Raw genomic sequence first — 15,767 nt, forward strand, 5'->3', positions numbered from 1 at the left:
GGCATGGAGGAGAATCAGAAGCACCGCCTCAACTGAGGTGTGGACCGGATCCGCCCGCCAGTCTCCTATACCAAACAGGCTCATGCGGGCTGAGTGCAATCGGGTCTGCAATAGGTCCGTGAGCCCCAAGTCACTGAAGTGATGAGAAAACTCCAGTATCTGATCACGCAAAACTTCCTCTACAGAGTTGCAATCCCATGCTGTGTCTGGGCCAACACTGAGAGGAAAGGAGAAAGCCACCATGCTGCTCACCACAGAGGGAGAACGAGAGGGATGGCACACCACGCAAACTCGCAAGGGCGCGACCAGTGTCTCGAACGGGCCAGCATCCAGCTGGAGGCACCTGAAAAAACCGTAATCCACTGGTAGCCCCATCACTCGCGGGGGCCCCCCAGGGGAGGCTGGAGAGAACTCTGTGGCGGGCGAGGCGAGGATCGCCATCTCCACCGGCCCGGAGTGGCGGTGGAACAGCCGCTGGACTGTGCTCTGGCCTACCCAGCTGCGCTGCCCCGGGGCAGTGGGTGGTCTGGCGAAGTATCCTGGAGAGGCCGAGGGAGGGATGGGGGCTCGTGGCGAGGAGGGGGGAGAGCGAGGAGAGGATGGAGAGGCATCTGCCAGAGGATAGGTGTCAGGGGGGGCCGCCGGGGGAGGCGGGAGAGGGGGGGCTGGGGGGGGAGAAGGAAGGGTGGGAGGAGTGCTCTCCGGGTGAGGGGAAGGGGAGCCGGGGGTCGAAGAGTGCGGCCCAGGATCCTCAGGAATCTGCTCCAAGGAGGGTGGGGGGCCCCCCGCGGGGGGAGGTGGGAGCGGGGTCTCCACGTGGGAGGCTCCACCAGCGGCCTCAACGGGCACTGAGTCTGAATCCTCGTCCATCGGGGTGGGACCTGCTGGCCGCCTATCCCTGACAGGAGCATAAGTGCGGATAGGTGCCTGTACGCCAGCCGGAGTCGCCTGTCCGCCAGCCTGTGCTGCCTGCTGGCGTCTGCGACGACGGTCCCTGCGGGCCGGGCGTTTCCGCCGGCGAACCTCCTGCCATCCGCCAGCCTCCTGGGACTGCGCGGCATCCTCCGCCGGGGCCTGCTCGTCAGATGATGGCGCCTGCTGTGACGAGCCAGGGATGTCCGGTCTCTGAAGTGGATGGCCACCCCTCGGGTCTCCTGCAGGGGGTCCGGAGGCGGCATAACGTGAAGGATGAGCCCCCTTGCGGGGACAGGCGCGTGCGAGATGGCCCATCTCCCGACATATGTAACACTGGCCGGGGAGGCCCGAATACTCCACGCGCTGTATCATATGTCCTCCAGAAAGACAAGGGAGAAGGATCGTCTTCGGGAGGGACTCCGGTGACGGAACCACAACCCGAATGGCCGGGAGTCCTGCTGCCCGAGCAATCACTGAAGCCGCTGTCTGAGGCGTCTCCACCACCTGCCCGAACGCCTTGCCAATGGATGACAAGAGGGGCAAGTACTCCCTACGGAGTCCAGGAAAACAGATAGTGACGGGGAAACCTGTCGCGCCTGCTAGCGGGTCAGAAGCGGGGTCGAAACCATGAGTCCATCGCGCCAGGAACGCCCAGGAAGAGCGGAGGGCAATGGGGCTCCGAGCCAGCACCATCTGAGCTGCCTGTGGGGACTCGAAATCCACCTGATAGTAGCCACGTCCCCAAAAATCCACGCTGACGATCTTGGCGGGCACGCCAACAAGGCTGCCTTGCAGAAGATCGCGAAGCTCTCTCCGCATCGGACGGCTACCCACTATCTTGCAGACCAAGGAGGAGGCCTCAAGAGCGGAAACTGTGGAAACAAACAACTGAAGATCTTCAGCTGTGAACTCCAGACGGAGACCGGAATCGGCAGGGTTAGTCGGAGCGGCTTCCATGGAGTCCTCCAGAGGGAAAAAGCCAGAAACCGGGGTCACCAACGGGAGGGACACAGCCCTGCGAGGAAAAAAGAGAAGCGGCGGGTTACAGGATAGCGGGGGCGGGGCGCGGGGGGGGGGAGCTGAGGCGGGGAGGAGTTAACGGTGGGCGGAGGGGCGGGACGGAAGGGAGGAGAAAGAGGGCGGAGGGGAGAGAGGTGGCGAGGGAGAGAAGAGAGGGGGAGGCGAAGGATGAAAGAGGCGGAGGAAGAAGGAATGGGGAAGGAAGTAAACGGCAGGGGGAGAGGCGGGGAATGCAGCGAGGAGGGAGGCGAAGGAAGAGAAGGCGGGGGAGGAAGAAAGCGAAGAAGAGGAGGGAGGCGGGGGAGTGGAGGCGGGGGGGTGAAGGCGGGGGAGAAACGCGCAGAAGGCGGTGGGGAGGCGGCGCAGAGGGGTGCGATGAGGAAGGCGGGGGAGAGGGCGGAGGAGACCGCGGAGGGCTGGCGGGGGGGGAAGGTGAAGCGCGATGGCGAGAAGCAGCGGGGGGGGGGGAGAGCGGAGCTCGCAGGCGAAGCGGGACAGTTTGCATTGCCTTTATGGAGAGTAGTCTTGCCTCCCATTTTGCGTACAAAAGATGAAATCTTTGCAGTAGATGATTATGTATGTGATTTACAGGATGCTTTTGCAAAAGTACGGACAGCCATTCAAAGTCCCAAGAAAAACATAAAAAGGCTACTGATAAGCATAGACTTCACATGGATCTCAAAGAAGGAGATTGGGTATTGTTGAAATTTGATAAGGCTAGACTTCGTAAAAGACCTGGCAAGGAGGGTGCTACTCCTAAGCTTGCCAACAGGTATTATGGCCCTTTCAAAATTACCCAAAAGATTAATGAGGTTGCATTCAGATTGGCTCTCCCAAATCATTGGAAGATTCATAATGCTTTTCATATGAGTCTTCTTCGAAAGTATTTGGGACCAGAGCCTAGTGAACCTATGGAGGAGGACCCTCTTGAAGTTGAGGAAATGGAAGAGATACTCCAACCTGAGCAAATCCTTTTTCATAAAGAAAAGAGGCTCCCTGGAGGCCGTTTACAGCATCGCTATCTAATTAAGTTTCGCAACTGTCCTGCTATGGATGCGAAATGGTTGGATGACCAGACATTAAAAGATTATCCTCAAATTTTGGATGCCTACTTGGAAGCTTTTCAGTTGAGGTCAACTGTTTAGAAGAGGGGGGAGATGTCACCATTTGGCTCCTTGAACAACAAGGTATCCTCAAATAAATGCAAAGATAGATTCTCTTCGGATCTTTCTATGCATTTGGACACCAGTTTGATTGTTCTATGTCATTCAATTTTCGGTTATAATTTTCGGTTATAATAAGCTACTGTGCGTCCTTCCTGTTGGAGGACAACTCCTATGGCTAAATTACTGGCATTTGTAATCACCTCGAAAGAATCATCCCATGAAGCCAATTTGAGAACCAAAGGTTTAGAGGCAACTTTCTTCATTGCATGGAATGTCTTGAGTGCTTTGCCCGTGATGGACACTTTCTGTCGATGCGTCTTCATGTCCTTGAGCAGATCTATAAGAGGTGCTGCAAGGTCGGAAAATTTGTCCATATATAAACTCTATGCTTGATAGAGACCTACAAATCCGTGATGGACACTTTCTGTCGATGCGTCTTCATGTCCTTGAGCAGATCTGTAAGAGGTGCTGCAAGGTCGGAAAATTTGTCCATATATAAACTCTATGCTTGATAGAGACCTACAAAAGAGTAGATCTCTTGAGCATTTTTGGAGACATCCCATTCGTGAACTGTCCTTACCTTGTAGGGTCGAGGCTAATCTTGTCTGCAGTGATAACATATCCCAGATAATGAATTTCTTCTACTCCAAATTCACTATTTTTTGCATTGATGTAGAGCTCATTGTCTTGCAAAAGTTGCAAGATCTTTTCAACATCCTGCTCATGCTGGTTTGTAGTAGTAGAAAAGATGAGTATATCATCTAAAAAGATGAGAACACACTTTTCTATAATCTTCTTAAGCACCCGAGACATCATCTTATTAAACATCGCTGGTGCATTGGCGAGGCCGAATGGCATCATGGCAAACTCGTAGTGGCCACGTTCAGTCTTGAAGGTTGTTTTTGGAATGTCAACTGTAAAGATCCGAACATGATGATAGCCACTTTTGAGATCTATCTTTGAAAAGAACTTTGCACCATTGAGTCGCTCAAGGATGTCTTTCTTCTGCACAAACAAGATAGGTGGAGCAAAGAGCGAGAATGAGGGCCGGATAAATACAACTCGACGTAGCTGGGAATGCCGCTCGAGTTCGCCCTCCAATGCCTTAGAAAGACGATGGTGGTTCTGTCTCGGGGACCAACTCAATGTAATGATTCTCAGGACGAGGACCTATGGTGGGAGATCATCCTTTAGCATGATGCCTTGAAATTGTGCTAGGAGACCATCCAGCTTTTGCGTCAAAGGGGTTGTTGGCTGAACAACAAATTGCTTGCTATGGATAGAAGTCAAAGTATTCTCGGCTCCTTTTTAGATAGCTCGTTGGACTTGGATGTGTGAGATGAGTGGAATACTGGGAATGCTTCTATCCTTATGAATCAAGACAGGCTTAGGAACACCATCAACAATAGCGAAAGTGTCTTGTCTCCAATCAGGAATGGATGCATAATCGGTAAAGCACTGAATGACGAGAATCATATCACACCCCAAAAGAGGTGAGACAATGAAGTCTCACTGAAATGTGGACTTTTGAACCATGAATTTTCAAACTGTTGAGCCTTATGAGATATGTGAGTGCGAAGATCACGCCTAGATGACGGGGTACGAGTGTACAACTCATCTTCTTAGCCAACTGAGGAGAAATGGCATCCTCAGAGCTGCCCATATGGAAGAGGACAATGAATTGTTGTTCCTTCGCTGTGCCATAAGCATGAAGGAGGGCTTTCTTTTGTCCCTCAATCTCACCCTCCTACGTATCGTCAAATCCACAGGGGGTGGTAGGTACTACGTTTTAAGGTGGGTAAGAGTTGGACGGCGTTAGTGGCCGATGTGGGAGGTGTAGATGTAGCTGTAGCGGTGGCTACTTGGTACTAAGTTTTAAGGCGGGTAAGAGTTGGACGGCGTTAGTGGCCGATGTGAGGTGTGTAGATGTAGCTATAGCGGTGGCTACTGTGGAGGCAGAGGTCTCGTAGGCTTGTACAGCCTACCTTTTGGATCTTTCTTACTATGTCCCATGGTGTGGCAGAAGAAAGTGTTCATTCTGTTATACTGTGTTTGCTCTTCTGGTTGGAGATATCCATCAATAATGCCCTCCTTGGCCTTTTGCTCAGGTGTTTTCTTAGGGTTGAAGTCTTTATCTGTCTTGCCTCTTGAGATCTTTCTTGTTATCTTTGCTTTTTTGAACTCCCTTTCCCCCCCCCACCTGAGATGATGAGTGGTGGGTGGTGGATGATTACTTTTGGGTTTTGGCGCTAGCTTGGATCTCCGTTCAACATCATTTCCTGATTCTAAGTGAGAGAGAGAGCTCTGTCATATGACTGTGGCTCAAAACCACGGACGGTAAACCTAATGTTAGTATGCAAACCGGAGTCCTGTGGTGGCCAGATATGGGAGAGCATAAGGCAGCCAGATTCAGCAAAAACACAGCCCTATTCAGGCTACAAGACAGCACAAAAGAGGTGGCCAGATTCGGCAAAAACGCAGCCTATTCAGGCTGCTGGACAGCACACGGTTGTTGCAGATGCACATGAAGAAAAACAAGCACACCTTTGTGATCAAGGACTAGGCATAGGGAAGCCGCATATACACAGATATAAAACGCTACCCTATCAGCCCCCTCCGTCCACAAACTGGCCGACCTGTAGGACCCCCTGGGAGGTGCTCTTCTGCTGTGTTTTCCTGCTGTGGATGGTGGTATACATGTGTAGAGCATGGAGTTTCGCTAGATGTCAGAGAGCCGTTTGGTTTGTTGGGAGAAAACATGGCCCATCAACATGGATCTCTACAAGAGCATAGTGGCACCATATAGGATAGAGAGGAGTGAGTAGATTATCCAGTAGTTGGCGAGCCACGTGGCAGCTTGCCAACAAGAGATCCAAGCAAGAAAGGCAACACATATAGTGGTAAGTCCATCCATAGATGAAGCTTAATAGGAGGGAGTGTCCGAGGATGCCAAAAAGCTTTCAGGAGAGGAAGTGGTATCGGTGATCACTGATAGTCCCCAAGAAAGGAGCAGATTCTGGAGGAGCTCAAGGAGCAGACACTATTAGGCTTGGAGGTGATCTAGACAGATGGAGGGCAGTCCATCCTAGAGTCCATTTCAGTTTCCAAGGACAAAGAGAAGTCATCAGTGGCCTTTGGACGTGCTTTCTCCAATTCCACTGTGGCGGAGGATGAGATGATCAATTCGGCATTGGTGTCTACCATGCTAGCTGAGCATCTAGAGGGAGAGGGACCGGTTCCATTGCCCGTAGTTCCCGAGGAGGCAAAAGCAGAGACATCATTGGAGATAGCACGTCCAATTGCCATGTTGTTGGAGCTCGGACCGGTGTGTGGAGCAGAAAGGGATGTCACGTGCACACTCTCCCGAATGTGATGTGGACATGCTTCTATCCATTGGCCACCTTAGAGGTCGAGTACGTGGCCGGATTCGATCATTGTAATATTGTCTAGGCACCCAGTGAGCAGCCGAGTGTGGAAAGAGTTCTTGGGATATTGTGTGGACACACTTAGTTGGACATTATTATTAGGGTTGGTAGAGTTGGTAACCAACTCACCAACATTAGACACTAAAGGGAGTCTAGGGTTAACTAAATTCATTCATTGATCAATCAATTATCATTGAGTCATTGAGAGCTTAGGAGCAGTGCTACCATTGAGTATCTCTATTTAGTATTGTATATATTTCATATTAGTAATACATGGTAGATTAGGGCATCTCTCTGGAGTGTGTATTCAGCATGAAGAAGCAGCAGTTTGTCCATGGGTTTAAGTCTTTGATTAGGTGCTAATTGCAATCATTCAATTCATTAAACACGCTTCCGCAAGCACCCATGTTACAACTAGAGTCTGCAAGACCATAAGCAAGGCAAAAGGGCACATTTGCGGATCAATAGGAGCTACTTCTCTTGTGTGTTAGCAAGTCAAGGACACCAAGAGTCTTTGGTATGCATCATAGTATAGCATGCATGAACTGGATCCAAGTCCAGAATCAAGAACCATTGTACATATTCATGTTTTGGAATGTATAGAAGATTAGGGTTACATTGTTAGGGTTGCATGATGCATCTCGTCTTTTGTAGGGTTAGCGTTAATCTTTTTTGCTTAGTGTTAATCAAGAACACGCTTCCGCAATGCATGGTGCCTCCTTGGAGCCCAGAGTACCATGTGGAACTAGAGATGGGAGCTCATCAGCAGCATGGCAGCTTGGCATATTTGGTAGGCCGAGTGCAGTGAGATTATCGACGGTTTTACCACAGCTTGCGGAGACCATCCACTCTATTTAGACGGATATCATTCACACCCTTTGGGGCTGCTGGGAGCGTCTTACTGCTGACTTGGTCCGTGTGCAGCTGGGAGCTCATCAGCAGCATGGCAGCTTGGCATATTTGGTAGGCCGAGTGCAATGAGATTATCGACGGTTTTACCATCTAGCTTGCAGAGACCATCCACTCTATTTAGACGGATATCATTCACACCCTTTGGGGCTGCTGGGAGCGTCTTACTGCTGACTTGGTCCGTGTGCAGCAGCGCTGAGTGGATTTCTTGCGCACTTGGAGTCCCCTCCCTCTCTTGGGCCCCAGATGTAGTCTCCTTTGGAGAGTGGCCAGCCAGGGAGGAATCTCCCCATGTCTGTTTTAGGTTTTTTTGATTTTGTACTAGGATTCTTTGATTTCTTGACCTCCTTTGAAGGTTGTATGCATGAGATGCCATTTTAAACTAATAGGACTTTTTAAGTGCACATGCAGATTACTTTTGAAGTCTTTGTCCAAGTTGTGGCCAGCTGGTTTATAGTACTTCTTTCTGTCCAAAGCAGTGCAAGTGCCCAACCAACTACTCTTGTGATGTGTGTGTGTGTGTGTGTGTTCATTCCCTCAAGGACTTGCCAGCCCACCCCAGTCCATGGGTGCTGTGCGCCATGGCACTCACCGTGCATCCTGCATGACACTGCTTTATGTGCTCACTTTACATGCTTTAAAAGGATTATGGAGGACAAGGGAGTAAATAAGTGTCTCCTCTATGAATGTTTTTCAAGGTGGTAAAATAGTTGTGGGCATCTGTATTCCTGCTTCTGTAAGCTAGAAACCTGCTAATCATGTTTGGTTAATTTTTTCCCCAGGTTCTTGCTGAAATTAGGCCCTACTTAAGTGGGACTGGTGGAGGAGAGCTAGATTTAGAGAAGATTGATGGCCCAATTGTGAAGGTTCGAATAGGTGGCCCAGCAGCTCAAGTAATGACTGTGCGAGTTGCCGTCACACAGAAGCTGCGGGAAAAAATTCCAATGATCGCAGCGGTTCAATTGCTGTAGGGTCTAACTGGCTTTTTTTTTTTTTTTTTTTTTTGTAAATATAAGTTATTGGAAGGGCGTGGGATGATGTATTTTTAGAGAGATTTTGAAGTGTTGTAAAAGTAAGGTTAAAAAGAATTTGTGCACGACACTTTTCTTGTCAATTCCATCTATTTTTTATGGTCTAGATCTTCTTTAGCAAAGAAATGTGTCAACCCCTTTTGTAGAGGACAAGGCTGAGGTAAAGGAGCTTACCCCCATGCGTGGGGTTACTGCCCCCAGTTCTGATAGCTAGTGTTGGGGGGTTCTACGTAAACAGCTGTGCTTATCTGCTGTGATGCAAGGCGATTCTGATGGTATGAGGGTAGGGCTTCTTCCGATGCAGCATGCTAACATGTGTGGCAGATATATCCATGGTGGGGCTAGCCAAGAGCCCATTGCAAGGACAAAATCATAGGACAACCATAGAAAACGCTTGAGCTTACAGGGTAACTTCCATAGGTACATCCATAGCAGGGCAAGAAGTTAGACCCGAACCTGGTTTGCCAATCTGCTCGTTGTGTTTTGGATGAAGACTTCTCCAAGTGGACAGTTACCCTTTCTACTCTGCATCACCATTTGCTTTAGCTTGCTTGTTTACAAGTTCAGCTATTCATACAGACGAACCATTCGCCCTCTCTCTCCCCTTCTCGCGTGGACAACCTCACCCCAACCTCTCTCTCTCTCTCTCTCGGTTTTTTATAAATTGTATGAAGAATAGTTGATCATCAAGCCATTGATGTCACTCTGATCATACCACACTATTATCATTTTTTGCCTATGAGACATAGGCAAACTAATTCAATGTTCTCTCAACTTATCAAGAATATGGATAGATAAGCCCACTCATTTTGATATTTAGTGGTGATAATACCACCCAATTCTTGGTAACCTCATGCAACAACATGAGTGTCAATTGATCACATCTCAAGATGCATGAATCACATGTCAATTGATCACATCTCAAGATGCATGATCCTCAGAGAACATCATAGATTTCTTCCTTACATAGTCTAATAATGATTCATTGCACCACAAATACATCCTACTCAATCTCAGGTTTTGAACTACAAGAGCACCATGCCCTGACTTTGTGGCATGATAGCTAGACCACATCCCTTACAAATGGGTATGAAGTTGGAAGCTTCCTCAACCATAAGTTCGCAAGCCTCAAGCTAGAGGTTCCTTGAATCATCTGGAAAATAAAGATAATGAGTCCCTTTTACTACAAAGCTTTAGCAATGTTTCTAGCTCTAGCACATGCTCTGCATGTCTTGAAGATATTCTATATCTTTGGGTTTTCACTACATAATACTAGAAGATACAATGTGTCTCAAATGCAGTGTAACAACTGCATTACAAACATATTCTATATCTTTGGGTTTTCACTACATAATACTAGAAGATACAATGTGTCTCAAATGCAAAGAATGTAGTTTGATGAATGCTCTTTTTGAGGATATAGCATGTAGTGATCCATAGTGAAGCATAACCTTCGGGCAAATATGTGCAATGATCAAAGGTGTAATCACCAAGCTCAGTAAAGTATAAAAAGAGTTCATCCGTAGGTAGAAGCTATTCGTGGAGAATTTGGTAGGTGAGATATCATGGAGGAGAGAATGCTTGGCTCAACACACACACACACATCTCCATGCACACAAGCTAAATCTACTCTTGAGCTACTTGTCTCTATCTCATCAGGTTTTGTTTCTACAAGATGCTGATTAGGTCGCACATGATTGGATAGTTCTATGACCCCCTCTTCCTTGATGGCCCATGAAAGGACTACCACAATCCTCATCATGATTACATTTTAGACTCGCTAATTCATGTTTCTAGCTCATGGAGAGGAATATTTCTAAAAGACTTATATTTATGACCCTTTTGGCATGTTTGTATAGTTGAACTGGCAATTTAGCATTCAATAGGGTTAGTATTTCGAAGCCCATATAGCACATGTTTTAATTCAAATGCATCCTCGAGGGTCAGCATTTATAAACCCATATAATACATGTTAAAGGAATCAAAAAAAATATTCTACCTGTGGATTTTCAAAATATGAATAATATCTCCTACTCCAAGTGATCTAAGCATGTATCTAACTCCACAATTATGTGGATCTAGCCATGTTATGCTACCTCAACTATCAACTATTCTACTTTGGGAGTAATGTATGTTCAACTATTATACTTTGGGAGTAATGTATGTGTGTTGTTTTTACTAGCAAAACTAAAAAATGATGTCACTTAGGGTTCGAGAGAACACGGGTTCTCTTCATATTGGAGCCTCCTCAACTTTTAAAAAGTCCACCTCATGTTCACAGGAGGAGGAAAGATACCTTGTCCAATTTTTTCAAAAAATAATAGTAATTGGATGAAACTATGAAGAAAATGCTTGTTCAAAATTGCCTTTTACTCTTAAACCCATGGTGAGAAGAAATCATGTCACGTTCACTAAAAAATGTTTCTTGAACCCTAATATCATTTATTCATAGTTCACATCCAAATGAATAGGTCAACCTTGTAGTTTCCATGGATTTATCACCTCTAAGAACTTTTTCAAAATAACACCAATTGAGCTTTTTACACAAGACAAATGAATAATGGAGAGTAGAACTAATTACAACCATAGAAAGGGAGGGATGGTGTATATAGTTAACAAAGTTTTCACCATTATCTTATTACAAATGAGTTCACTTTTTTTTTTGATCCACCATTACAGATGATTTCACCTTTTTAAGCACAATAGTAATATGTTAATAGTCGATTACAAAATAATCATAGCTATTGTAAGCACAATAGTAATATGTTAAAATACTTCAGCCATTATATGATTTTTGAACGAAAAAAGGTCCTAAATCTTGAAGCTAATGAATTCACCAAGATCTCACTTTTGTATTCCTTATGCTCTTTGTCTCTACCCTATTATTAGATTTATGCACATGATTTTTTGAGCATGTGTGTGCTATTCCAATATTTTATGTATGATAACGATGGTTTATTATCATTTGGAAGTTCTATGACTCAACATTGAGAGTGCCATGGGTACATTCAATATAAGCTTATGGCATTTACACTCGATGCTCTCCAAGATAGTTGGTATGGATGCCACCTTTATCTTTTGTTTAGACGGCATTGTGATAGCAACTCGAAGATGCTTCACCACTTTTGATCCATTGCATACGCCATTTGTGACAAACAACATGTGTGCTTTCTTGCATACGCCATTTGTGAGAAACAACATGTGTGCTTTCTTGCACGCATGGGTAAAATTGCATGACATGATGACCATAGAAGAATTGTTCTTATGATTACATGGAGCTCATTTTTGAGTTGAACTTGTATCTCCAACAAGATTTTGAATAAATCTTCCGTTTCATGTGTAGCAAGCCCCACAACACATACAAACACTATGGGTACATTGGCTAGATTGTTGTTTGAGGGTAAATACAAATACATGAAAAAAAAAGACATTGATTTTCTTATATATCAAATGCATTTTCTCTTTCTCCGTGTTGGACCAAAGGCCCATGGCCCAATAGGAGAAGGCAAGCTATTTAGGTACTGAGATTTCCACCTTTGATAATGTCTATTTCCATCTTGTGCTTCTATGAATTGTCCGCTCATGTATGTAATCTTACCATTAGTGCAATAATAGGAGCCTTTATCAGGTTTCGTTTCTCCTCAAGTGTCGTGTTGAGGTTTGATAAGATCAAACTTTGGTTCATATCATCTTTGGTTTTATTAAAGTAACATTATATGTTTAATTGTTTTGCATGCCCATTAAGATTGATCACTTATAGGAGCACTTAATATAGTAACATTATTTGTAACTTTTACCATGTGAAATTCTTCCATTTAAATTGAGTGTTTATGTGAACCTTAATACCCACCTTATATTTTACCTTTGTAGCTTTAGAGTATTAATTATGCTTTTTCAATCCCTCAAGGCTTTTCCATAGATCTTGGTGTGAATTTATTTATAAATAAATGTTCATTTTTTTGATGCACTCAATAATAATCTCCATTTCTGAACCCTTTTTGTAAATAACTATTTTTGGATCTACTAGAGTACGCTAGCTCTTAGAATCTTAAATTTTTTTCAAACAAGCATAAGCCAAAGGACTAGTGATTTTCTTGATATTGTGAGAGTAGTTTCATTGTGTATGATAGGGTTGATAGCAGTTTATAAATTAAAGTTGTCCACACCTGGTTTTCATAAATTGGATTGGTGGTGGGATACTTGTTGGCTAAGAGATAATGTACTATTTTAAAGTGTTTAATAGCAATTACTAAAGGTCTTGAGGGGTTGAAACAACATAATGGGCAATGACACCGTACATATTACAAATTGTTATAGTGTTGAATATGATAGTTTACCAAATTTATTATAAATTTACCTTGAGGAGATCTTGCATCAATCATTTGGTGAGTGATATTATCTAGGTCTTGCACTAATAGGTTATTGAATGATATTTTTGAGGTAATCTTACACCAATAAACGGTTTGGTGAGTGATATTATCTAGGTCTTGCACTAGTAGGTTATTGAATGATATTATTGAGGTAATATTACACCAACAAAGGGTTGCTAAGAATGATATTAATAAGTCTTCGAACTAGCTTGGGATGAAAATGTGTGAGCAAAGTTGAATAACAATTTTTTTATTATTAAAAAAAATACGAATTGGTTACTTAATGATAGAAGTTGATAAGTGGTGGAAAGGATGATTTTGAGTACCATTACAAGCCCTTATTTCGCTAGCTTGATTAGATTCATGTAGAGAGTATGGAATAAAGACATCTGTTTAAGAGGTTTGTGAATAAGCTTGGTTAGATCAATGCAAAAGCTCCTTATCTTAAGGCACTTTATTTAAACAAATGCAAAGATGCCTGAAGATAAAAAATATGAAGCTTTCATGAATTAATAGAGAAAATGATTATTTCATTTAGCTATTCCATAGACTTTTTTCCATGGAAGTGCATGTGAAGGTTCTTCGTCTAATCAACTCATTGAAGGAGTTGAAGGAGAGGCTTCATGAATGTGGACTTGAATATAGATGAGCATGCGGGGTGCTATATAGCCATGTTTTTTTGTTAAAGAGAGCTTTGTGACTTGTGAGTGGGTGTACTTATAATCCAGTCACAACTATGCTCTTCTTCCTCCATAGGCTTTCTCATCAACAAGTGCCTAGGCTTTAAAAATACGTGAAAGGTAGTTTTCCTTCACATTGCCCTTGCGTGAGTACCCTTGCATGAGAGGCTACATGTCTAATAGTTTAGTATGTATTCATTATAATGAAATATGAAATCTTAAATTTTAGGTTTATAGGCACCTTTGCTTCTAACTAAATAAAGAGTCTTTAACTAAAATCATGATACGTACCTCACAAAAGCCTTCATAATTGGTTGAATAAAGTGTCCTCACAAAAGCCTTCATAATTGGTTAAATAAAGTGTCCTCACACCATAAGTGCCTTTTTCTTTAGCTAAACCAAGATGCTCTATCCAATTAAAAAGAGAGCTCCACTTGCACTTCTAACTAACACACAAAAGCCAATTAAAAAATATGAAGCTTTCATGAATTAATAGAGAAAATGATTATTTCATTTAGCTATTCCATAGACTTTTTTCCATGGAAGTGCATGTGAAGGTTCTTCGTCTAATCAAAACATTGAAGGAGTTGAAGGAGAGGCTTCATGAATGTGGACTTGGATATAGATGAGCACGTCGGGTGCTATATAGCCATGTTTTTTTGTTAAAGAAGCATTACATGAAAACTTTGTGGCTTGTGAGTGGGTGTAGTTATAATCTAGTCACAACTATGCTCTTCTTCCTCCATAGGCTTTCTCATCAACAAGTGCCTAGGCTTTAAAAACACGTGAAAGGTAGTTTTCCTTCACATTGCCCTTGCGTGAGTACCCTTGCATGAGAGGCTACATGTATAATAGTTTAGTATGTATTCATTATAATGAAATATGAAATCTTAAATTTTAGGTTTATAGGCACCTTTGCTTCTAACTAAATAAAGAGTCTTTAACTAAAATCATGATACGTACCTCACAAAAGCCTTCATAATTGGTTGAATAAAGTGTCCTCACACCATAAGTGCCTTTTTCTTTAGCTAAACCAAGATGCTCTATGTTATTTCTCAATAAGTGCCTCAACACCTCAACATTTCATGTGGGCCCTTCAAACAAAGTAAGGAAAGTTGTAGAAGGGGATCTTTCCCTTCATTTTTAAGAGCTTGCACTAGGACCACCTTTGCTTTGGTATAAATATTGGGTAGCTCCAAACTTCCCTTGGTGTGGCTATGCGTAGATGCAAAATCAAGACCTTAAAACTAAGTTTCCATCACTCATTCGTGTTGATGGATTTCCAGAGCACTTCGAGTGGTGGTCATTTATAGTGATTGTTCCCAAGAAATCCTAAGAAGAATGGAAAGCTTAGCGTATGTATTAACCTCAAAAAGGTTAATGCCACAACACTCCATGATCACTATCCGAATGCCTTCTTACACCGACCACATGTTGGAGAGTCTCACTAGAGAAAACTTTTATAGCTTCTTAGATATCTTCTCAGGCTATAACCAAGTGACAAATTGATCCTACCAAGATAATGTACATAGTGGGGAACCTACACTTATTAGGTAACCTATACTTATTACATCATCATGCCATTCAACTTGACTAATACCCCCAATCCCAATACTCAATGATCCTAGAGATATTCATAGATGACCCTTCTGTTCACTCAAAGTGGAAGGAGGATCTTATTCATAGATGATCTTAGACTAGTTTTTAGAGATGCAGACTCTACTGCATATCATTGAGTCCCCGCCGTAAATCCTAATTTTTGGTGAACAATGGAGTTATTTTTTGACACATTATCTCCAAGAATGGAATTTCCATAGAAGAATCTTGGAAGTGTCATTGACCACCATCAATTACACAAGGGGTTGCAGATATTCATGGGGCACATAATGTATTATAAAAAATCTATCTTTTTCTTGTACATTATATATGATAGAACCTTATACAAGCTACTACAAGATGTTAATAATCTTTGAATGGACAAAAAATACCAACGAACATATGAGAAGCTAAAAAAGGCATTAGCAGGGGCACCCTTCTTGAGATCCCCCAAAATGAGATGTCTGACCTTTTCTAGCCAATCAATTCAACAATGCTAATTGAAATTTATGGAGAAACATCTAGAGTTTCTCACACATGTTTATAGATTAAAGAAGGAATTATATGGTTTGAAGAAAGCACCACGAGCTCAGAGTGACAAGATCAGGAGGTATCTCATAAGCATTAGTTTTCATGTTGGGAATTTAGATTCCTC

At 43.6% G+C, this 15,767-nt stretch overlaps 1 protein-coding gene across 1 annotated transcript in view; it reads left to right on the forward strand.

Moving 5' to 3' along the window:
- The window catches only part of LOC147626338 (nifU-like protein 2, chloroplastic), a 39,715-nt gene extending 31,143 nt beyond the window's left edge, over nt 1-8,572 (forward strand). The window contains exon 4 of the mRNA XM_086816484.1: nt 8,218-8,572. Within this exon, the coding sequence (XP_086672610.1) occupies nt 8,218-8,406 (189 nt within the window). The 3' untranslated portion in view covers nt 8,407-8,572. The remainder of the gene's footprint in view (nt 1-8,217) is intronic.
- The last annotated feature ends 7,195 nt before the right edge of the window (nt 8,573-15,767 follow it).

The sequence above is a fragment of the Cibotium barometz genome, chromosome 22 (assembly GCF_041138505.1).
Source record: "Cibotium barometz isolate CiBa-2024 chromosome 22, ASM4113850v1, whole genome shotgun sequence".
NCBI classification, from domain to species: Eukaryota; Viridiplantae; Streptophyta; class Polypodiopsida; order Cyatheales; family Cibotiaceae; genus Cibotium; species Cibotium barometz.